We start from the raw sequence: 23,333 nt of genomic DNA, 5'->3' as shown, positions 1-23,333 counted from the left end.
TACGTGTATACATATATGTATATTTGAACGCGTAACGTGAACCCAGTCCGCCATAATTAAGGTCTTCAATCACCGTTATCTGGGCCATCAGGGACGTCAGTTTTCGTCACCCGGCAGCTTCCCACGGGCCGCGGCCACTGTGCCGACCAGATTTTAGATCTCTCAAATCTCCAAGTTCTCATTTCGTGTAATAACGTTGAATGAGAATGATTCATTTCTTACCGGCACTGTGCGTCTTTCTCCGTTTATTGCCCAATATTCGATCAAGCGATCGATATTGTGCATCCTTCTTCAGAAGAATGAGTCACAGAATGGCGCCACAAGAAAAACGCGATGAAGATAATAAAGTCGATAGAATTTGCAATCAACTTCTCCTCTTCCATGCCAAACGGAAAGCAAGTTCGATGATCGTACATAAGGCCAAGCTAGCTTGGCAAATGAGACTATAAATAAATAAATGTATGATAAATAAACATCATCGATTTCTGACGATAAATCAACTCAAGTAATTAGACTTTGCTCAGTGTCACTGATCGGTTTTTTCGTCCGTCTAAAGGCGTGCAGCGAAACATGGGTAACTAATCTATCCGTACACCGTCGGTGATACACCAGCAGCAATACATACGCAAAGTGAGCGAGATACGGAGTGGAATAGAGAAAGACAGAGGCGGGAAAGCAAGGTCGATCAGTCGAGGGAGACGAACGAACCGGATTCTTGCTCCAGGGGTAGAGAAGAGATGCTGGACAGCGATACCCGGCTACTTAACCCTTACGCGGTGGTAACCCGCACCTCTCGGGCACGCAGTTTAGGTCGGAACGAGAGGTCCTCGTGCAGGCTCGCCAGGACTGCAGCGGGTCCCAGCTTCCCGGGGCCACACACCAACGGAAGACTAATAGTCGGACAGATAACACTCTTAAACACTTTGCCGGGCCGATCTTTCTCTACAACCTGTCCCGTGTCTTGAGTTCGGCTTGCTACCTCGCTCGACGATAAGACAATCCCTCGCCTAATCCTTGTTGGGGGCGTTTCTTGTTACTTCTGTACCGCCGCCCGAATGCGTAAATCGTGCGAACCGTCGTTTTCGATCCCAGAATGGATTATCCCGTTCTTGCAGGACTTGCACGTTTCGCGTGCAAACAATATATGCGTTATGCGTTCTCGAAGGCTGAAACGTATGAGGAGAGAAAATCTTACCACGGAAGCAAATAAAGATAAGAATGTGTAAGTTACTGCATTGCGTCGAAGCTCGTGATGTAGATGACATTGATAGTCTTCGCTGGGGTGAGCTGCAAGCTCTCTACACGCACTGCAATGTTCGAAATGCGTTGTAAAACGGTAATAGCTCGTAACTTCGCGCGTGCCAGGGTCATGTTGCGCCGGTCATTGTTACTGCAATTATCGCAGTTTTCACTCGGTTCACCTCGAAGGCTGACTGCGGTTCGGACCAGCCTTCTATCGAACCTCGTATACCTTCTGCCGCGTAACGTCGTCCTCGCCCTTTCACGCGTGAACCATCGCGTCGCGGCCGAAGCTCTTGAAGGTTCTGAAGGTCGATGGCAGACAGCCTTGGTGGAATTTGTGGGGGCGACACCACGGGCCCATCATGAATAAAAATGAATACCTAAATGGTACAAGAGTGCACACCACCTGTCGCCTTTGTATATCTAATGCTACGGAGTTGCACAAGATGCATATCTTATATACGTGTGTAAGTTTAACTTCGTGCGAGAGAGAGAGAGAGAGAGAGAGAAAGAGAGATGGAAAAGGGTAGGTATCGGTTTGAGGTGAAGAATAGGCGGAGGTAGAAAGCGAGCGAGATCATCGAAAGTATAATATGCGTCTTCCCACTTCGACCGAGACGCCATACTTATTCATCAATTTTTCGGATTTTATACCCCACAATTGACTGATGATGTACTATTCTGCATGCCGTGCTACGTTGCTGTCACGGTTATTTTCGAAAAGGCAGGGTCAGACAACTCATGACAGTTCACGACAATTGTATTTTTACTTGTGCCGTATGCTTTTGCCCCCAATACTTTTCAACACGCTACCTACGATTCAACTGTGGTATCAATTCTTCTCAAACTGAATTATTTTCAAACGTGTCGAAACACTCCATTTTTCATAAACTACAAAATATTTTCCTTCTAAAATGGTGCTGTATATATATATACTTTGGATAGATACACATTAATTTTATTGTCAATATCTCTGCATGAAATCGATGAATTCCTCAAAACGATCGTTTCAATCAAAAATGTTGTACAAGTATTTCAGTTCCCGAATTTGAAGAGGTACATCTATTTCACTGCTTTAAGGAAATTTGAACGTTTGCAAAAATCAATCGGTTTCAATATTCGAACACAGTACTTTCGCGATGAAACAGGAGAATGAATGTGAATATATTTCTTTCTTATCAGATCGTAAAACGGGTTATTTTTTTATTTATTCCTCGTTAAACTGTTCAACGAGATGCTAAGACAACAGAGAGGATGAAAGAAACATAAGAAAAGAAACTTGTCCGTAGTTTCTTCAACGGTCCAATGTATCACGATTGTAAATATACGTTACATACCAACGTATATGTAATGATTTTATTCCCTCTTCCTCCCGGTAAAAGAAAGCCAGCATCGTAGTAGGCGTATAACGTGAATGACCGAAAAATCCGAGACATCGAGTAAGGACGGTGGCCGGTTCAGTTAACACGAAAAGCCTCGTATTATACTGTCTCTGAATCTTCTTGACGTGCGTATCCGCGGTGTGTAGAACGTATATGCGCGGGCTACTAAATCTCAGAGCGGGTCTCCATTACTCAAGAAAAAAACCACTTGGTGAGATGAAAGTATTTACAATAACTTGAGTCAAAATCCTCAGCAACATTCAGAAAAGGGATAGAAATTTTCTACTTCCATTCGTTTAAAATTCAGTTTAATCTAATGAGGCAATAGCCTAATCTTTTGGATATAATGTTTGGAAGAAACGCAATTTTTCCAGTTACCATTTCTTTGAACGAAGACCAATCGAAGGCTAGGCAATCTGATTTCGTGGATGAAGTTTCATAACCACTTCCGGGTTTCCCCTTCGCCACTTGTTCCGCAGATTGTTTTTCTCAGCGGAGCAGCCACGCACCGAGTTTGTATACGCAGGGCTCTGTGCCAAGATGTCGGCGTTTTGACTTGGACCGGAAACGACGCAGACCCGACCCACGGGGCTAAACTGACCAAAACAATTGACACCCGACTCGCTAATTACTCGGCCATACTGTACGGTATTTGAGCGATCACCGCGCTCACTTCACAAACGCCTGCCTGCGTCGGGCATATAGTGGTCGACGACGCTACAGGTGGGTTTGGTGGGCTGAACGCTGGACGTGTAGATCCATGGCAGGCATGGGAGCGAGAGGCACCCTGGGTCCCAATCCCGACTCCCGAATGTCCCGCGATTAATATTAAATAATATTAAGTCGCTGCCACTTCGTTGAGCACGCCCCGTAACACGTTATTGTTATTATTATTATTGTTGTTGTTATTGTTATTGTTATTATTAGGACCGAGTCACAAGGCCTATCCTTCTAAGCGTGATAAATTCCAGTAATGCGGCGGCTATCAATCTGCCGGAATTATACTCAGGCTGCAGGTATATCCACGTGCGGTGCCACCGTGTGGCCGCTAACCATGATGGTCACCCTCGTGCCCAACGCGCTGTAGAAGAGAGCACGCTTTGAGCTTTCGATGGAAATGACACGTCGAAGAAGACGGGGGAGAAGGAAAGAGCGAGAGAAAATTGAACAACAAATGTGAATGGATGGCGTGTGTCTACGATTTATCGAGGAAAGAGGACTGCATGCATCGGCGCCGAGACGTCAGCGTCGTCATTTGTCGTTCACGCTTCTAAGCCTCCTAACTCATATGCCAGTCTAGCTGCTGCTGCACCCGACGTAGTCACGATCGGCTAAATATTTGACCGAGCGTTACACGCCCGATGGATATATATGTTTTGGAGTTTAGTCGAAACGACGGATGTTAACATACGCAATGCAGCCAAAGTGTGCGTCTACATGCAGGGTATATGTACACAGGCGTACGCGGAGTTCGGTGCTAACGGCATAAAGTCTGAGCTTCGAGCGCAAGTATGACGTAAAGTTCGTGGCATGTGACGCGTTTCGATATTGGATGCGGCGTTCGTTCGAGTTGCGCAATTCGAATTCATTTCGAATCCTGACGTGGCCGGGGTGCTTCCTTTTTTGCTCAGAGGTTTCCTAACCAGGCTGGATTTACACCGTGGCGCTAGATCTCCGAGAAATCCTTCGGCTGAACGATGATGATGAGACGAGGGTTTTTGCAGGACAGGCGTCGCGAGCGGCTGCATCGCTATAAACCTGCAAGGACGGTTATGGCCGCAGTAAAACCTTACTGCAGCGATTATAACGTAATCATTACGGATATAACACCATTTTATTATCTACGCAGTGCACTCTCTCAATAGGGCCCCAACAGTAAGAAAGGGGAAGCGATTTTCTAGGAATCGGAAACCCTCACCAGTTACCTTCGGGCGAGCCTCGCGTCACGAAAAAGTCGCAAACTCTCTCAGTATTTTATACATAATTATTTATGTAAACGTTTAACATGAAAGATTGTGTGTTTAAATGGGAATAAGTTTATTTATGTGGTTATAGAAATGACAGAACCATTGCATGTGCTGCGCTGCTCTATTGAGAGAGTCGTCCTTCAAAGATAAACTTGGGCCCAGAAGGGAAACGGGGGGGGGGGGGGGGGGGGAGGGGGGGGGGCAGAAACCGAGTACGAAATCTGAAAGGCGGTCCTATTGAGAGAATGCACTGTATTCTCTTCCTATCTTTGGGGGAATAACGATGGCGACGATGCGTGCAGACCAAGCTGAAAAAATTACCATCTCTCGGTGTACAGTAACCGGCGTTCGGCCAAAAGTACTATATGCGTATAGTAAAAGAACAAATAAACAGCCGAAGAAGAGAGACGCGGAGCTTTTGTTACCCGCCGATATCACGTCCGGCGAAAAGTACCTGAACTGTACCGAAGACGTCGTCGTTGCCGTGGGTATCGGGGGAACAAAGAAAACGGAAGACCTGTCGATACGTCTCGGAGCTGCCGAGGCTTTCGGGCAACCTTACACAGGAAATCTTCTTGTCCACTGTATTCCATCCGCGCGTATACACGCCATTCGGCTGCAGCCGGCTATTCTCGTCGTAAATTACAGCCCAATGGTGTCTGTTTGCAGACAGCTTCAGAGGCCATTGTCCGCCTCACGGGGGTGTCCAGCACCTCGACTTCGGTATCCTTTCAGCTTCCGTTCAACCGCGCTTCACTTTACTTCCCCTGTTATTTTTCATTTTTACCCTTGTTTACCCCTCTCTTTGTCCTTTGTTGAACAGTTTTGGTAAAAAAAAAAGAAGAGAAAAATGTGAAAAAAATACCTCCAGTAAATCACTCAGTGGCGATTGGCCACGGTAAAACAATGACGACACTTCCGAGCACATAATCGCGCTGAAAGCTTCCTCAGCTGCGCGCTGCACTCCAGGGATTTTGGCCGGGGTCCAACTTGGCCCGAAACCGAGCCGAACTGACCCGGCCTAACTCCACCTGACCTCCAAACTCGCGGCATTCAACCTGGCTTCGAGCCCCGAAATCCCCCGTGACGATTCGGATCCTTCACGCCTCTTTCGCGTTCGACATGGCGCCCCTGCAGCTCGCATCCCCTACGAGACGCGGAAAAGACTTTGAAGAATGTCTCCGCACGCGGGGGGCTCAACAGAATAGCTTCGTGTCACGGGGTCCATCCACGACTAATCGTCCCTCGCTAATATTTGGGCCTCATCTATGCTCCGTGCGTCGTGTGATGCAGGAATCGTCGTCCAACTTATTTGTAGGCTGCTGGTCAGGTTTGTCAGTGATCGAATTGCAGGACGCTTATAGCTCGGGAATAATGATGACTTCTCTAAAGGGTTTCAAAGACGCGTCTAGGAGGGTGACGAGAAGCAGAAGAGTAGAAAAAGAATTCGTATTCTAAGGAAGAATAATATCGTGCCTATATGATAAAATGAGGAATAATATACAAGAGAAGCGAGCCGGCACACGAGCGAACATTTCTTCGCATTGTGTCATTGTACTCCAATTTCCGCCATATAATGGAGTGAGTGGCTCTTTGAGGCCTCTTTGCATTATTCCTGTAAAAGAGGAACGCGAGGAGATCGTGTGAGTTCGCGTGAAGCGTTAACGAGACGGGCAAACACCAGGACCACGGAACGATGCTGCTTTTCAAGGCGCGAGGTGTGAATTCTCTCTCACCACCGGTTTATTCACCGTCTCGTTTCAGCCCGTTCCTGGCTCAGCTAGTCTCTAGCTACACCCTTTTTTCCCCTCGTTCACACCGATTGCCGCACGTCTCTCACGCTTCTCTCTTATGCAGGCCCGCTCCCAGCCTTGAAGCACAGAATTTGGAAAAACGATCACAGATGTCCCAAGTCCCGATATGTAATTCCTCAATTTATCGTGGCAAGCATGAACAAGTATGGAATGCATGCAAGGGTATAAAAGTTTCGATCGAATTGCACGAGGTAAAAGTGGTAGCGAAATAAGAGGAAGTAACAAACCTGCGAGGCTACCGCGTCAATTGTAGTCAAAATAATTCGCACTTTAGAATCCGATCTGCCTTTGTGGTTACCCAAGTTATAATAATTGAAGTGCAAGAGATGCAGGCTTGCGAGAAAAAAAAACTTCCGGCGTACTGAAACTCTCGACAGAGAAACATTGCAGTTTTTATTCAACTTCCTCAAATTATACATCATTGTTATTGTTTCGTCTTACCGTCAGCCTGTATATAGTACTACTAGGCTTGTACAATGCTCACATGTATAATAATGATAATTGTCACCGTTGCCGCTATTGTTAAGCAAATTGAAACATAATCCGTCGACGGCCCAACGCAACGTGCTTAATACACGGTATAAGGTTGTAGGTATATCGATTCACTCGGCGTGTTTAACGGGAAACCATTAGCTAAGTTGTTTAAACAATGAGTCGCATCGGGACGGTGTAGGAAAGATCGTTGTACTCTTATGTGAACCCATATGTATAGGTGTAGGTGTATATATACCTATACATAGATACACGCACCTATACCTATACGTACATCCCGCTGAATGTACCGACGATACTCCACTCACCACGGAAATCGAGGAAATGAAGAAAGAAGAAAAAATAAAAATAAAATGTCCACGCGGTCTATTCTGTTGAAAATAAGCCGGAGGGAAGGTGATGTTTATGGAAGATCGTTGCACCGAAGTTGACTCGGCGCGATCAGGCCGACCATGCAGCTTATAATGGGTGCGTATAGCACTTGTCGATCCGTTCAGGCCGATAAAATCGTTCTTATCAAATTAGTGCGCACCGCGGAGGCGACAGCGGACGTCAAAGATACAAGAAAACCATTAGCAGCCGCCATCGCCGAGGCAAGAAGTTAAATTAATTACTGCATAGCCGGTCCTCGGAGATGCGCGGGAATTAAATGGGAGTGCAGAGTGCGTGCCGGGCAAATGCCAGGGCATGATCGTGTGGCTTGCAGCCGGTGACGTTTCAAATTAGGCTGACAAATAAAACACTATTGAAGGATCGCGATGTCCGAGAGGATGCTTTTTCTCCATAATTTCTTTCGCCGGACCTTGACAGAGGAATTCCAATTCTTTCCTCGTACATCTTGACGTTTGCTGGTTCCTCATGTGTATATACGTGTGTATATGTGTGTGGATATGAACATATATATCTGCGCTTCTCCTCCGAGCTTGTACCACGAAAAATACGTCCGGTTTTTAGAAACCTTCCGAAAATCCGGTTCACGTCCACTCGTGTTCTGCGGGCTTTTACGCCAATTAGAGAACCGGTCACTGCACGTTTCCATAGCTCACACACGTTTTATTCCCGCCCCCGCTTGTCCTGCTCAACCGAAAAGCCTGCCGTTGGTTTATAGGTCCGGGATTCTGATTTTCGGATCAGTTTCGTTAGTCTTTGATTCACGGTATTTCTGTGTGAAATTTTTAAGTGGCTATCGATGAGTTATGAGTTGAGAATCTCTGATCGCTGCAGGCTCACTTGCGTGCATTCTGAGATTCAGCCTTCCTATGTGGCTATCCTGTAAAGCAGAAGTTGCGCTGTTCGACTCATCCCTGCACTGAAGGAGAGAAGGGAGAGAAACAGACGCGAAGTAGAGGAGAGTGAATGAGAAAACGCGGGTCACGGCTTTGGAGCCAAGGAATTGTACGATCTCACACCGGCAGCGCAGTCGACTGTGTTAATTATACTTAACGTTCAACGGATAAATGAGCTTCGGACAAAGCAATGAGATTAGGATGAACTCGTTACATAAGAGAGTAACGTGTTTCCTCCCGCTTTTGAGGAGCTTTTAGTACCACAGTGTGCCAAGGAACTCATTATTAGGCGCGGGCTCGTGAATAATTTCGCTGGAAAAAGGTGACAAATCGTATAATCAAAACCAATGAAAACTGCAGAGTGCGCAAATCTGCGAATGTAAGATTCACGGGTTTACAATAGAAGTTGAACAAATTGTGAACGCGATTCCTTAGGACTTGCAAACACGAAGGAATATTTTAATTTTTAGCACTTTCGATGAGTGATGAAGTTTTGCGGAAAAAGTAAGGAGTGAAGCCACATGCTCGAAACGCGTACGTCATAATTTATTGCATACAAATGTTCAAATATTCTTGACGATCCTTACGTCAATAACCGATTTGAGCACGGAGATGATGCCAAATGCTGTTTGAGAAAAGATTATTTTCGTCTACTTTAAGCAAAAGTTATTTAGAAAATAAGGATAACCGATGGTTACCGCAGCACTACTAGCCGGAAAGAGAAATAAGTATTTCAAACACTTTCGTGTTCACGCGTAACTGGCAATATATTGAAAAATATACAATCCTCGTACATACTCGTTTTTAACATCAGTCCGTACGGGACTTACATGACTTCCGGTTATTTCATGGCCAGCGTATAACCTCGGCTCACGTCAATTGGATTCTTTTGCCAAACCCTGACGTTAGGAGGATAAACCAAAGTGTATAATCAGATATAACTCGTTCGATATAATATAATCATCGAACAGAATTGTTACGCCATGTTCGTAGTGAGCTGAATTTATACAAAAATGAATCTGTTCAAGTCCTCGGCCCCAGGATGTATACATAAAATAATATGTATACCTTATAGGTATATAATATAATTCCGCATGTTGAAGAAAAATCTTTACGAGGGGTTGTAAAATTTACGTGATATAGAACGAACCTCGTTTACGTTTCTTTTCACCACCCGTTATTATACAGGTGTGGGTATATATATATATATAATATACCCTGGACACGAGTGGAAAATATGCGACAAACTGGAATCGCCTGGAGCCCTAAGGCGGTGCAGCGCACGAGGTGCACATCCGAATTTGACACCGCCATTAGGGCGTAATTGATGTAATAAGTAATTAAACTCGGGCCTTAACTCGTCAGAAGTTGTAATTGCTCGTCAATTCGGGGAATCGTTGAACCGCAGACGTGTTCACGGTGCTCGGGGAACCGGCTTATAGTGGGCGATCGGTGCCCGGTGGACCCGTGAATGGTTTGGCGGGTGAAGGAGGGAACTCTGTTCGTACAGTTGTACCTATCGGTGGTTCTGGCGGGAACGGCGGTGGGGTTTGAACAGAGCGAGAGGGGCCTGATCTGGACCCTCGGGAAGGACGAGGAACGATGAAATCGGGACGAGGCGAAGAGGGGGCGAAGGGAGGCAGGTACCTAATTAACAGGGCGGCAACCAACCGCTTCCCTTGCGGAACGTATCCATTCCCCCACCCCCGCCCGCGGCTCATTTCGTCCATCCCTCTCTCTCTCTCTGGCTCCCTCGCTGTATCCCGGAGTTCCGCTCCTCGTTCCTCTCCACCTCCGCGCTCCTTCTCTCTCGCTCTATTCACCACCATCTTTAATCCTCACATGTCTTTCGCCTCTCTCATATTCCTCGAGCCTCGTCTCGTACCTTCTCCAGCTACACCTCGACTTCTCTCCTTTATCATCTACTTTGTTAAAACTTCTTCGATCCTGATTCCAGCCCCCTCGTTAACCTCCACCGAGGTTCGAGGTTCGCGATTCGTTCCAAGTCCCGAACTTCAACCTTTGAAGTTTTTAAATTAACATCCGAAATTCTCCGCGATGTCCGCTTCCGCTCACAATCAGTGATACCCTCCATCTTCGCCTTAAATCTAGAGGGGTCAAGGCGCGGTTTATGAACGTGCATTCTTTTGTCAATATCACGTAGATCGAGATCTGGACCAGTAACTTCAGCGCAACTTAATCCATTTCGGACAAAGTTATCATCCCTTTACCTTATCACAGATAAATGTTTGAGCGTCGTCAAAAGTATTTCCTCGTGGAGTGGTAAAAGTAGTTGTACAACGCTGTGTATTTCCATTTTTTTTTTTTTTTTGTTTTTTCGTTTTTTATATATACCAAAATCTCACTCGAGCCGCCTCTCGGCGAAGCTTAGCGCTTCCACTTCAACAAACCATACAACGGCAACCTCTACCTGCCCGTAGGAAAGTGAGCCTGTAAGGTCTCGACATCGACGCTGAGGCTGAACACCTCGAGTCTCTAGCACGTCTCTAAACCTCTCGACGGACAATTAACGAGCCGTAAACTCGACCTTGATCGTCGCACTGCCGTAAGGATGACAAGTCCTTGGCTGTGTGCCTGCATGGCAGACTGCACACACCAGAGGTGCGATATCGCACTTGTAAGAGCAGCGGCTTGAACAGGAGAGGAAGCTCACCTGCGGCGAGGCAGATAAACGTCGAGGTGAGGATCGGCTTCATTTAAGCCCGGGTCGAATCCCGGTGAACCTTAAGTCCGACCTTAAACTATATTAGAGGCATTAAAAACTTGAGCCACATTTTATTAGGTACAGAGGTGAAGGAGGCAATAGGATGCACACGTCTGAGGGTCCGTTCGGGCCTTTTGGAAATACCCGTGGGAACCGCGGGTCGCTTGTTTCGTCATTTCGATGAACGACCGACCCTGGCTAACCTCAGATTTGAATGGCGCCGGTGCTTGGATCTTGACTTATAAAGTACACGCATGCTCCACTAATTATAATCATTACACCAAATCGAAGATTTTATAGGGCTGGTTCTCTTCTGCAGCGTAAAAAAGTAGGAAATTAGCGCCTTGAAGAACTATTATTCACAACAGGTGGGTCGGATTCGTCCGGCTTACTGCAGACTTCGTAGATACAAATTTACGATCTGTGTATGGAAGTATGGACAATGAAATCAGACAGAAGCGATTCTCGAATGCACTTTTTTACCCATACCTACTATAGCCCGATGTAATTTGAACCTAAGCTTTTTGTCGTTATTTAAAAAAATAAAATTACTGTGAAAAAATAGTAATATTCTAGTACCATAAAGTAAAGGTTCCTTAAAATGATTTACTCCGATAAAAATACTGGCATGTATCATCATCTTCGATGAATTAACATGCAATTGGCACGACTTCGCGCCGATCACGCTTGCTGAGATTGAAAATCCAAAATCCAGCGCAGAAATTAGAATTAGGTGACCAATACAGTCACGACATGAATGGACAAAAATTATAGTATGAAGGTCCGAAATAAATTTAAAATATCGATCAAAACGAAAGCGGGTCAGTTTAGATTTACCGGGAATGCACGCTGAAGGTGCAATCGTTGCAGGTTAGGGGAACTTGCTTCACTTCTAGGACCGGCGTTCGACTTGGCCTATGAATAAATGAAGAAGCCGTCGGATAACTTCTGCCATCTCGAGTGGAAGCCGCACCATTTCGCAGTCGTAATCCGTAGTCCTCATGCCTTACAGACGCCAACCTACCTTCTCCAGAGTGAAGCGAAAGTATAATACACGGGCATATAATGTAATATAAAGTTACAGAGAAAAGACAAGATCCCATATCCAGCCGGAGAGTGGAGCGGTTCTGCCGGGTCGGGAAAGGCTACCCCGATGCCCCGAGAGGCGTAGGTGGGTAGTAGGAACAACCGGAGAACACTGTGCTTATTCAAATAAATTCAATTAATTTCCATATCACAAACAATGGGTGGCTGTGTGCGTCAAGACCGCGGTTTCAGGTATTGCCTTCTTCTTCCGTCCGCCACACGGATGCACGTGCGGCATCCTAGGCTTCGCTGCAAGCCTTCACCGTGAGGATGCACGCGAGTATTTCCAAGCCTTGCAAGCTCCGCGTACAGCAGCTATCGCGACGTCACCGAAGCAAGGCGCCTACAATCTCTGAGCTGAGCGGTTCCGAAATTCTCTATAATCTCGGTTAACGGATGTGAAATTTATGTACGCTCGAGGGAAATATTTACTTCGAAACCCAAGCGCGTGCATGGGTTCGTTACACGTATATCCTGTGAAGAGATAGATCGTAGAAGAGAAGTCGACATTTTGCGAATACCTACTTTGTGATACACTTGCCTTGAAATTGGGTAATTTATCAGTTATTCGGAAAAAAGTTTGGGGCTGGAATCTGGTAACCTGCAGGTTACACTTACTTGCATACAGTGTCTGAGCTCTGAACGGTTGAATTGCGGCGTTTAATTATCTTTTACTACACAGCTCGTCTCGGGGTATCGCGCAGTGCAATGGTGCAGGTTATATATCTGCGGCAACCGGCTGCATTATCATACAGAGGACTGAATTACTCGCCTATACCGTCAGTTTTATTCTTCGTAAAGTACAGGTTAGTGTGTACGTATCTCGTCTCTTGAACGCGCTGAACCGAATACCCTCCCTCCTACAATTAAAGACTCACATCCCCCGGGCGGAATATTTTCGTCATATGACACGCATACGTTTGTGTATTTTAAACATGACGTGAAGCACGTATAATATTCGTTACAACGTATTACGCCTTGTGTGTGTATAATCGGTTGACGATAATAACTGTCGCCAAGGGTTTCCATTATCTATGTATATTTTAGCTTGGCAGGCCGCAGGGCGAGAGAAGACCGCAGCTTCGGGATCGCGTTGGTAAGGAAAAAAAAAGGAGTAAAAATAAGAGAGAAGAACGAAAGAAAGAGAAGGTAAAAGAAAGAAAGAAAGAAAAAAACAAAATGGAGAAAGAACGTGAAGCACAAATAAGCAGGTATTTGAAAGAAATTTTGAAAGTCTCGTTTTGTTACAAGTATTTTAAGACTAGACGCCGCGCGATGACATGTCCAAGGCGGGTTTTCCATATGCATAACTTTCATATAATAACAACAATAGACCCTATACTCGGCCAGTATATACACATGTATGTATAGTATATACAAACGAGGTACTTGTGCCGTACGCGCACGCAACATTATACCCTATACCACGGCTTTACGTGCAAGAGATATAGATATACCTATATAACGACATGTAACCGAAAGACCGGTACGTTACAATGCACAATGGAATCCATGCATTTATACAGTTATTTATTAACAAGTTATATGATGCTCGTATTTAAATCACTAACAACGGGCTCGGAATGGACTCCCTTCCAACCCCAACCCACCTCACCCCCGCCTTTTTTGTAGTGAATGATCCGAGCTGATCCGAGAGGATTTTCATCTCGTGATTCGCATCGTCGAATAATTATTGCCTCTGGAGCGTGTACCATGTATATTTTGCGGAAAATGGAGGAGAGGGGAAAGAAAAAATTGGAATTGATATCCCGTTGAAATTAAACGGATGTGCACCGTTAAACGAACGAGATTGTTAGGGGGAGAGCAACCTTGATTGCGCGAGACGCGTATAACGACGATAGGCTCGTTAATCGCACGGGAGTATTATCGTAATAACTGCACGAAACTCTGGGTTAGTGAAATTTACATGATAATCACTCTTATCATCTCTCGCAAGGTGTGCGGATAGAATTATAGCGAGTTATGCTGGGATAAACGGTGGCGATTATCGTTGAGCGGCGCGCGATGGTGCGGGACAAACGTTTGAAAAAAAATTATAGTCTGAATTTTTTTTTTTACTTTTGATTGCAAATAAACAAAAATATGTCAGCAGCGATTTTTCGCATCGTTTCGATCGGCTCACTGCGAGTATCTACATTGATCACGAACGATTCTGTTCACATCCATCGCTAGGAGAAAATATCGGTGTGGTACTACGCTTACTTCGCGTGGGTTCCGTCTGTCTCTTGCTGTTTGAGATGTTAATGCTTTGCGTAATGCATGAATTTTAAATGTATAAAACGAGCTTGAGCCGTGAAATCGGGGAATTAATAGACGAAAACAGTGAATGAATGAATGAATGAATGAACGAATGAATCCTATGTGTATTGTAGAGGTGAGCTACGTCTGCCTAGCCACCGTGGTTTAACCGGTATCATTACTTATACTTTTTATTTCCTTCAAATTTAGGCACCTCACTCTCTTCTTCATTATTGTATACCGTAATTCTCCGGAAAGATGTTCCGTTTTCGCTTCATTATACGCTATATTACATACCTACTCGTGTGCAGGTAAGCGTCATAAAGTCTTGACTTATTGACAAAAATTTCATTACATGAAGCTTTAAAAGGAACTCGAATCCGAGAGTATATTGAAAAGCAAAAGAAACCGGAAAAGATCTATTATATTTCTATACCCAACCTTCTTTTCGGCTACAAAATCAGGAATTAATCAGTGTTGTAAAATGGCGTTGTAGTCGGGTGATAAGTTGCGTGTACCTGCGTAGTCGAAAGCTCGAGAAGCAATTCTGAGAGAAATTGAGTGTTAGTGACGTCATCCGGATGTTGGGGATCGGTAACACGCGCTGAGGTGGAAATCAAACCTGACGGAACGTAAACCACGAAAGGTTTCCGTTTCCCAGCTGCTTTTTGCGTCTGATTTAACTATAATTTCCTGTCTAACAACGGCTGCGGATCAGAGTCGGAACGAAACGATTACAGGGAATTTAAACATATTTGCCAACTTCTGATTGCAGATGTTGTCGCGAATTTGTAAGTGAATTTTGCCATATTTTTCATCTTTTGAATTAGGAAAGTTAAATAGAATCTTGAGTATCTTTAGAACTCTATATCAAACATTAAAATACCTGAAAAAAATGTGATACGTACATGCGTCAGATGTATATAATTTGATAGAAAATTATTACGCATATACAGCAATTATTCATTACCCGAAATTTTTTTTTCGAACTAAAATATTCTTTTGAAAAATTGTTTTCATTTATGGCCAGAATCGTCGATAAGATTTCTGATTTCCACGATCCATCAAAGTTTTGCGTTATATGAATCGAAAGCGTTGAACACCTTAGATCGCCGCGATACTTTCGTGATTTCACACGTGCGAGAAAACTCGCATGAGCAGTACGATCAGTCGCCGATACCGCGATACCTACTTGTAGTAATTATTGTGATTATCGGGGTGTGATCGACCCCTGAAACGTTGTGTGAGCAAGATGATCGAGCCTGAAAGCGAGCGAGCGAAGCGAGTTCCCACGTCGATCGTTGCTGACCTCAAACTGGACATCGGATCCGCCACCTCCGTAGGAAGGAAGTGGTCACTAATATCATCTTACAACGACAGCTATCCCGTATATTTGCAAAACTTTATATTGTTACCGCGTTCTTCGATCGGAGAGAATTGAAACGAAGATCTGCTGCTGCAATTCCAGAAATCATCACAATTAGTGCAGGTTGAATCTTATCGCCGTTTCGATCGTCGCGTTTGAAATCACGGGGGAGAAAAAAACTCGTTGACGGGTAAAGTGAGGCTCAGCAAAAGGATGAGAGGAGGTGCAGTGCGAGTATACTGTGTACAGTGGATCACATGCACCAAGACGCCGAGGTTATGATACACGTGTAAAAAGGAATGAGGCGCCCGTGCCGCCATCGCCGCATCATGATCTTTTGACCCGTTTGACCTCACGCACACTTCTCATGACCATGCATGATGGCCGCGCGGCCTGCAGCTCGTGCACCATACTGCGCCATATCCAGCCATCCGGCGACGCATCTCCTGCACTATGCAGCCAGGGATCTCAAGGAGACTCTCCTTCCTGCAGGAGGAGAGCAGGTCACGTGGTCCTCGGCGGCATACCGCAGGATCAAGGCATCATAGAAATAATCGAAGGTTCCTCAGGATGAGCCATGGCACCGATTCACTCGCCCTCTATCACCTGAGGGTATCCAAATCCTCGTTGGCGCAAGCTTTGGCGTTTATTCGATGGTTTCGGCAACGCGGCGGGGGATGAAAGGGCGAGAGACGCGAGACTGGGGGTATATTACAGGCGGGAGGGATGGAAGGTAACGTTTTTTGACGAGTTGCGGGCCTGGGATGGTCTCGGGGTGTTTTGGGACCGCAATGCTCGTTGAGATACCGAAAGAGAACGCCAGCTCCGAGGTGGTGAACAAGAGTTCCGTGTCGTAAGGAAAGAAATTGATGCCGTTACAGCCGCAACGACGAGCCTGATCCGCTGAAAAGTTTGACAATTAGGTTGCTGACGCGTTTTATATGTTTTTTTCTCAATATGTTGGAACGCAGGCCAAACGATCTATTTCTGTAACGAACAATAATTCCGATCGATTTACGAGCCTTAGGACCGATAAATTTGTCTCGTAGCCTCTTCTATTCTGAGATAAGCCTTCGACGCCGCGACAGCCGGCCGAGTTATACGTTCCTGTCTTCGGCGACTTTACCGTCGAAAAGATCGGCGCCTTTCTTACAAGCCTGCGGTTGTATAGTAAATATCGTGTTGCGGTGTGGGATACCGAACCCTTACGTAGGTGTTTGGTGTCTACTGTATCAATTGGAGACCCAATTTTCTCAGGTATTTTTACACCGATTGATGAAATTCATCGCTGCTCCGTGACTATGGCAGACCGAGGGAAGTTTCTTGTTCATTTTGTTCTTCGAGTGAAAAAATAAGGAGGGATATATAGAGAGAGAGAGAGAAAGATAGATAGAGGATGATGGAAAATTGACGAGCTTACACACGTTAAGACAAAAGTTGAACGAGAGAACCGCCGATCTCAGGTAACAGGTCGCACCGGTCCGGCGTACATAAAACGATGTTCACCCTAAAAATGTAACTGACGAGCCATCGAGGTAATTAGCGAACCCGCGGCCCGAGACAAAGGAAGTGCGATTAACTATACGACCTTAACCCCCATTTAGTTAAGTAGAAATAAGACAGCCGTTGCATGGTTCATTCTTGAAACCGTATCGTCTATTTATAACCGGTGCGGATATTTCCCCATGCCGCAGCGCAAGGGGTATGATATATACCTATCTCGTATATGCTGTTTATAGAGATGAACAGAAATGTCAGCGACGTGCGGTGAACGGGAAGAAAGGATTACACAGCGATACGGTGGAACAATGAAGTTTAATAATCGCTTGTCGCGTGGTTCGTCGACGACCTGCTGGATCGCATACACATATGCGCAGGCACACATGCCTGTTATTATACTGTAAGGCGTAAACGAGACTCCGCGGACTGTCTGACCCTCGCCGTCTTCGGAAATGCGACACCAAAGTTTATTCATATTCCTTCGCTCATAATACCGGCTGCAGCACAACAGCGCGATGACTGTCAGCAAGAGCTCGATTAACTTGGCTCATCGAAATTCCTTGGGACATTAAATTTCGGAAATAAGAAAAGAAGGGACAGATATGAGGAAAGGGAAAAAAAGAAAAGGCTCCAATTAGCGAAGAAAAGACAGGGTAACATATGTGAAACCGCCTGTTTAATTCTACTTCTTAAATCTGCAGCTTGTGATCACAGACAAGAAACCACGGACATACGAATAAGACTGATCAAAAGAGTTCAATACTTGAGCGCAGCTAAATTCATAAAATGTTTATAAAGACGATTATTTTATGTGTATCTTAAAATTTTTTTCAACAATTGTCATCAGTGGAAGTTGTTCAAGTTTTAACCTCAATTTACTGCATAACTGATTATTTTAACGATCTTGAAAATTGTATTAGCGGCAGAATGAAAATGGAAACTTGAAATTTTTGCACGTGTTATTACACGTAATTGGCAACATTGTACCGAAACTCTAGATGATATAAATGAACCATTAAATACGTTACATGCCGCAGTTTCATATAACTATCGATAAACACTGGTAGATGGGTGTAAAATTTATTTACGATACTGTAAAACGTGTGCGAGTCTGACCATATGGGTACACGTGTACCTAACATACCTGCATCGTAATACGTACAAACCGAAACGTAACATCGAGTACGTGTACATTGTGCGTCATGAGTGTACAATCGAATAACACAGCATACTTCTTCTTATATAAATGAGTATTTGATCGATACTGTGAGTTTTTTGTGAATAAACGTCATTTAGAGCAAAATGTCATTCGGCCACCATTTGAGCGTTGAAGGTAAATTAATTTAAAATCGTGGGGGATTCGGTGAGACTTCGGAGCTCCGGCCTTGAGATAAAACTGTCCCGAATACGCTTAAGTCTCATCTCGCGGGTGCGAAGGCTACGTAGGTATCGTCGGGCAAAACGTCGAGATGACGAGTAAAGTGCGGTGGCAAAGTCTGACATAGTCGTGACCGAGTGTCTCAAGTACAAGTGGCGTCTAGTAATTGTATCAAACCATGTGGCAACAAGCGACAAGCGATAAGCGACACCCAACACCGTCCAAGCAACGATGACACATTCGATATCATCTCAGCATACGAACCGGAGAGACTCGAGGACGGTCGGGGTGAAATACTCGACTCGCTATTAAAGAACCATAACTTGCGCACCGTGACAAAGAATTTTCGAGAGGTTGCGTCATCCGGTTTACCTAACTGCAATTTTGCACGATAACGACGCACTCGCATCGAAATCGGAAGCTTATTGTTAGACTCGAGTTCCCCATCACGAGGTTCGATCTTTGCTACATCAGATCCATATCAATAGATACATTGATTGCAGCCAGATGAGGTAAGATCGAAAGTTGCTTCGATGGGGTGAGAAGTGAGGATTTTTCTTAAAAATAAAATTGGACTGTTCAATTCATTGGTACTGAATGTCAACCCTCAAAAGGTCGAGGAAAGAGCAAAGAAGCTCCAAGGCCATTGCGGAAGACAAAACGCAGCAGTCTTGCGACGATTTTGGTCTAGAATAAAGTCTTCGTGAAAGGACAGAAATGAAGAAAAATACGAGATCGTTAAATTCATTTGCCGTATAATTTGAGAAGCGTCGAGGCGCCAAATCAAACACTGGTTATGACTACCATAAACCTTCCCACAATCGCTTTGGACTCGGTACAGTTTTTCCCTTATTTATTCCTCGCGTGGCGTGCGATCTTCGCCGCTCTCTTGCCTCGTATAAAAATTTAAGTTTGGCCTCAGGCTTATGTCGACCCAGCTAGACAACTTCGACTAGGTTAACTCGAGCCATGTTGCCCTAGGGCTGCAGCATCGCTGCTTATTAGCACATATGAAATCTAAACTTCCACCTGCCCCGGTAGAAAAAAAATTTATACGTCACCTATCGTGAGTAAGATGTATGCACAGTGATATCTCTGCGATACGCCTGCAGAAGCGTTGCGACGCAAGTTAAAGTCTTCCGTGTTTGCGGATTCTTTTAACGTTGCGAAAATATTTCATATTCTGTAATATTTCTTATCAATAAACGACAGTGACAGATGGACCAAGAAATTACGAACTACGCAATTTCTTGGTAAGTACAGCCTCAGCGTTTCGAAAGTTTTACAACCTGAGCGTCTGAACATTTTTCGTACTGGGATAAATATTTAGAAGTAATAAATTTCCAAGTATAACCTTTAGACGGAAACGAAGATTTCTTGCTACAGGGATAGAAAATTATTTTTTGCTGTATTAGCGAATGTTTTACAAGTGCAGGGAATTCCTACAACTGAGCAAACAGCTTTTAGCTGGAACTACATAATTCTTGCTAATAGAGAAAAAATCTTTTATCGCCATGACATTAACACCTTTCCTGCTGTTTCAGCGAATCCTTTCTCTCGTGTGTACAAGTGCAATTAGTGTTCAAGCGAATTTTAAACCATTTACAAGTACAAGTAAGGGGGTTTACCTCGAGTCAAGTGTGAATTTTTAAAGTGCAATGTATTACGTGCCAGAATGGCTAATATTTGCCTAGTATCGTCGCATCGAAGATACGTGCCCGGCGCCGGTCAACGTTCACCCGCGCTATGACGATAACCATGATACCTTTTGCGGAAGGAAGAAAACATGCGACATTATATACTCTAAAGAACGCAGTTCCTCGTAAATACCGATACTTACACACAAATACATTAATATCCAATTATATGTTTACAATGACGCGAGTACACCAAACAGCGGCTAGAAATTATCTATCGACCGGTTGACGCGACGGATTTGACGTCGCCGAGACCGACCACGTGTGTCCCGATACCGTGGTCGCAGTGACGATCGTACGTTATACAACTGCAGGTCCAACCGTAGATTGCACCGTTTACAATTCGACACGATCGCGATAACGGATATGGATAAATCGGTGTGAATATTCACCTGAGTCATGAGGCGATCGGCACCAGTGCCTTCCTCGTCCTTGAAGATTATGTCCTGGTTGTAGTTGGGCACCAGGTCGCGAAATCTGGCGTCGTGTCTGGACACGCGACCCTCGCTAAGTCCACTGGCGGGCAAAGTGTTCTCACTGACGTTGGGCACATGTTGTTTAAATACAAGCGGCGTTAACTTCCGGGTACGTAGTCGTCGGTTGCTACCCCTTCCGGGGCCGCAGCCCTCGGCGAGGCCGGTGCCCAAGGAAGGAAGCCAGAACGATAGCAGTACCAAGCACACCAATATCCACCGCAGCTCGAATCTTGTCCTCGCGATCTTAGCGTTCACCATAATATCTTCCCGACCCAGTGCGATAGGGTCAGTCCGTCGTTGGTGTGACCCAGTTTCGGTGCGATCCCGACCCAGTCCGCCTCTTTCGTCTCGCCTCACTGCGTAGTAGCCATAACCAGGGCATCACACCCTGCGCCTCGTGGACGTCGCGAATTGAGCAACCGGCAACCGGGTCACCGCGAACTGTCACCGCGTTCGCCGATTGGCACCAAGGGGTGGCGAACGACGGTGGATCCGGAAGCTGGAGGGCACACCGTTTATCGGAATAACACTGTGCTTACACCTGTCACTGTAACGATAAATCACGTCTTCTTCTCTGCACCCCGTTCGGTACCGACTACGTCGTCACGAACCGATCGCCTGCCATTTATCCAGCTCGCGAGCCAGCAAGCTACAGAAATCGAGGCGGATGCTATAAGGCCCGAGATCGATCAATCACACGGCACTTTTACTGACAATTAATTGCGGTCTTCTTAATTCTTTACTTTGTTTTTTCCCACAAGTCGATGTGTCTCGGTATACATGTAGATAGTAATTATCGATCCAGGCCGTAGGTGCCAGATTCGCGTCGTGAACCGGTACGTTATATCGGCTCGGATCGGTTATTACAGGCGGTATAAGGGCAAGGAAAATTCGCGAATAACAATTATTTCCGAGCTTTAACCGGGTTGACGAACATCGTGCAATCTTTTTTAATGTGTAATTGACGTTATAGATTTAACGTGTGTTCGCAACTCGGCGCTGCGTGCACGTCGTGAATTTGTAATCGTGGTGCGTATTGAACAGCCCGACAACTGTCAAAACTGTGACAACGTGGATCTGGGGTCCTGGATTGACTGCCGCTTTCCCGACGAACCGTGGTGGGAAATGTCCCGTGGTGCGTTTGGTGTTCCCTGGGTGCCACGGACGGACCAAACCGGGTTCTCGCCTCCTCCCCCACCCTGCCGCCCGCTGGAGACCGGCGACGTCGCTGACTCCTGGTGGACTTCCCCCTTCCACCCGCCCTGAGCGATCGCCAGGTGTGACGTCACGCCCGCAGTTTGCTCCGCGATTGGCCGGGGCGGGGCGAGCCAGGTAAACGAGGACAGGTGTACAACAGGAATACACACCGAGGAACGGTCCTCTCTCCTCTCCTGGTTCGCGCCGGCCGCGCGGTCCCTCCGCTCATACAGAGATTGCTCTCCTCGGTCCGTCCGCCTCCAGAGTCCCGTGTGTCGTCCGGGTTATCGGCGTATCGCTCCCTCTCTCTCTCTCTTTCTCTCCACTCCGCTTCTCTCCTTGACGAGTCTCGACCCGGTCCAAACCGAACGCTGCTCGTTCCCGCTCAACGACTCGCCAAGTCTGAGCCTCAACCCCCCGAGGAACCGAACTGCGTCGGATACTTTCAACCTCCGTAAGGAAGCACCGGCTATCTTTGCCGAGGATGTCTTCTCCACCGACCGTTTGCTGCCAGAGATATCTCGGTGGAACAGCTGAGTGAAGTCCTTCCGGACCCCTCGGCCCTTACTTTACCACCCTCACCTCCACCTCTCTCATGCTTTTGTCGCCGACACTTTTCTACCGTTCCTTTTCACCTTCGTGTTTTCAGTTTTATTTCCCGTTTATCGTGTCATTCGTTTTCGATGCAGCGATTAGTTTCAATATTCTGTCATGTCGACTTTATACTGTTTTATTCTGAACTCTATTGAGTTGGGTTTGGTTTTCACTATAAATTGTTTCGACAAATGTTTCTCAGTTTACAATATTACTTAAGGTATACCTGTATGTAATGCCTCATCAACGTTCTCTCGAAGCTTTAAACACTCTCCCAAATGATGCCATTAGCGACAAGCAGTGCAGTTAGGCATTATTTTACCGCCTATTAAACTCTTTGCATAGCAAGCTGCTGGCCATTTTCTGTGTAAACGAGAAGTGGTCGCATGAAGTAGTCCGATCTTGTTAAAAAAAATTGGACCGTCGGTTAACTGACCTTAGGATGAAATCAAAAAATAATCAGCAAATCATGTACATAGTTTGACCGGCACAGGCACGAAGTCTGCAGTTTCATTCAAGATTTGATTCGATTACCTGCCGCGCAACGACGCGTATTTTCGGGTACAAGTAACCTGTTGCATCCTAAAATATACGCTCAGAATACGATGAATTAACCGTAAAAACAATTAACGTTTCAGGTGGGTGATTTGCTCTGTATTGTAGATCGGCGGGACTTTCAACGGGTCGTTAAAGCAGTGAAATGCAGCGCGCCACCGATGGCAGCCGGAAAGCTACTGATGTCTCTGATAGCTCCTAGCCTTGCTAACCGCGCCGTGAGCGTTGCTGGGTCTCTTGGGCTTACTGATAATAAACACCGTTCCATTACCCACGATTTATCCCTCTACCCGTGTCCAGCCATACAGTGTATTTGG

General features: G+C 45.6%; 1 protein-coding gene across 1 annotated transcript in view; it reads right to left on the bottom strand.

Moving 5' to 3' along the window:
* LOC124407132 (desert hedgehog protein) overlaps window positions 1–21,889 on the bottom strand; it is a 39,758-nt gene extending 17,869 nt beyond the window's left edge. Inside the window, exon 1 of the mRNA XM_046882982.1 lies at window positions 20,587–21,889. Within this exon, the coding sequence (XP_046738938.1) occupies window positions 20,587–20,928 (342 nt within the window). The 5' untranslated portion in view covers window positions 20,929–21,889. The remainder of the gene's footprint in view (window positions 1–20,586) is intronic.
* Window positions 21,890–23,333: the final 1,444 nt, after the last annotated feature.

This window comes from Diprion similis, chromosome 6, assembly GCF_021155765.1.
Source record: "Diprion similis isolate iyDipSimi1 chromosome 6, iyDipSimi1.1, whole genome shotgun sequence".
Lineage (NCBI taxonomy): Eukaryota > Metazoa > Arthropoda > Insecta > Hymenoptera > Diprionidae > Diprion > Diprion similis.
The sequence above is the reverse complement of the archived record's forward strand: the minus strand, read 5'-3'. Positions and strand labels throughout refer to the sequence as shown.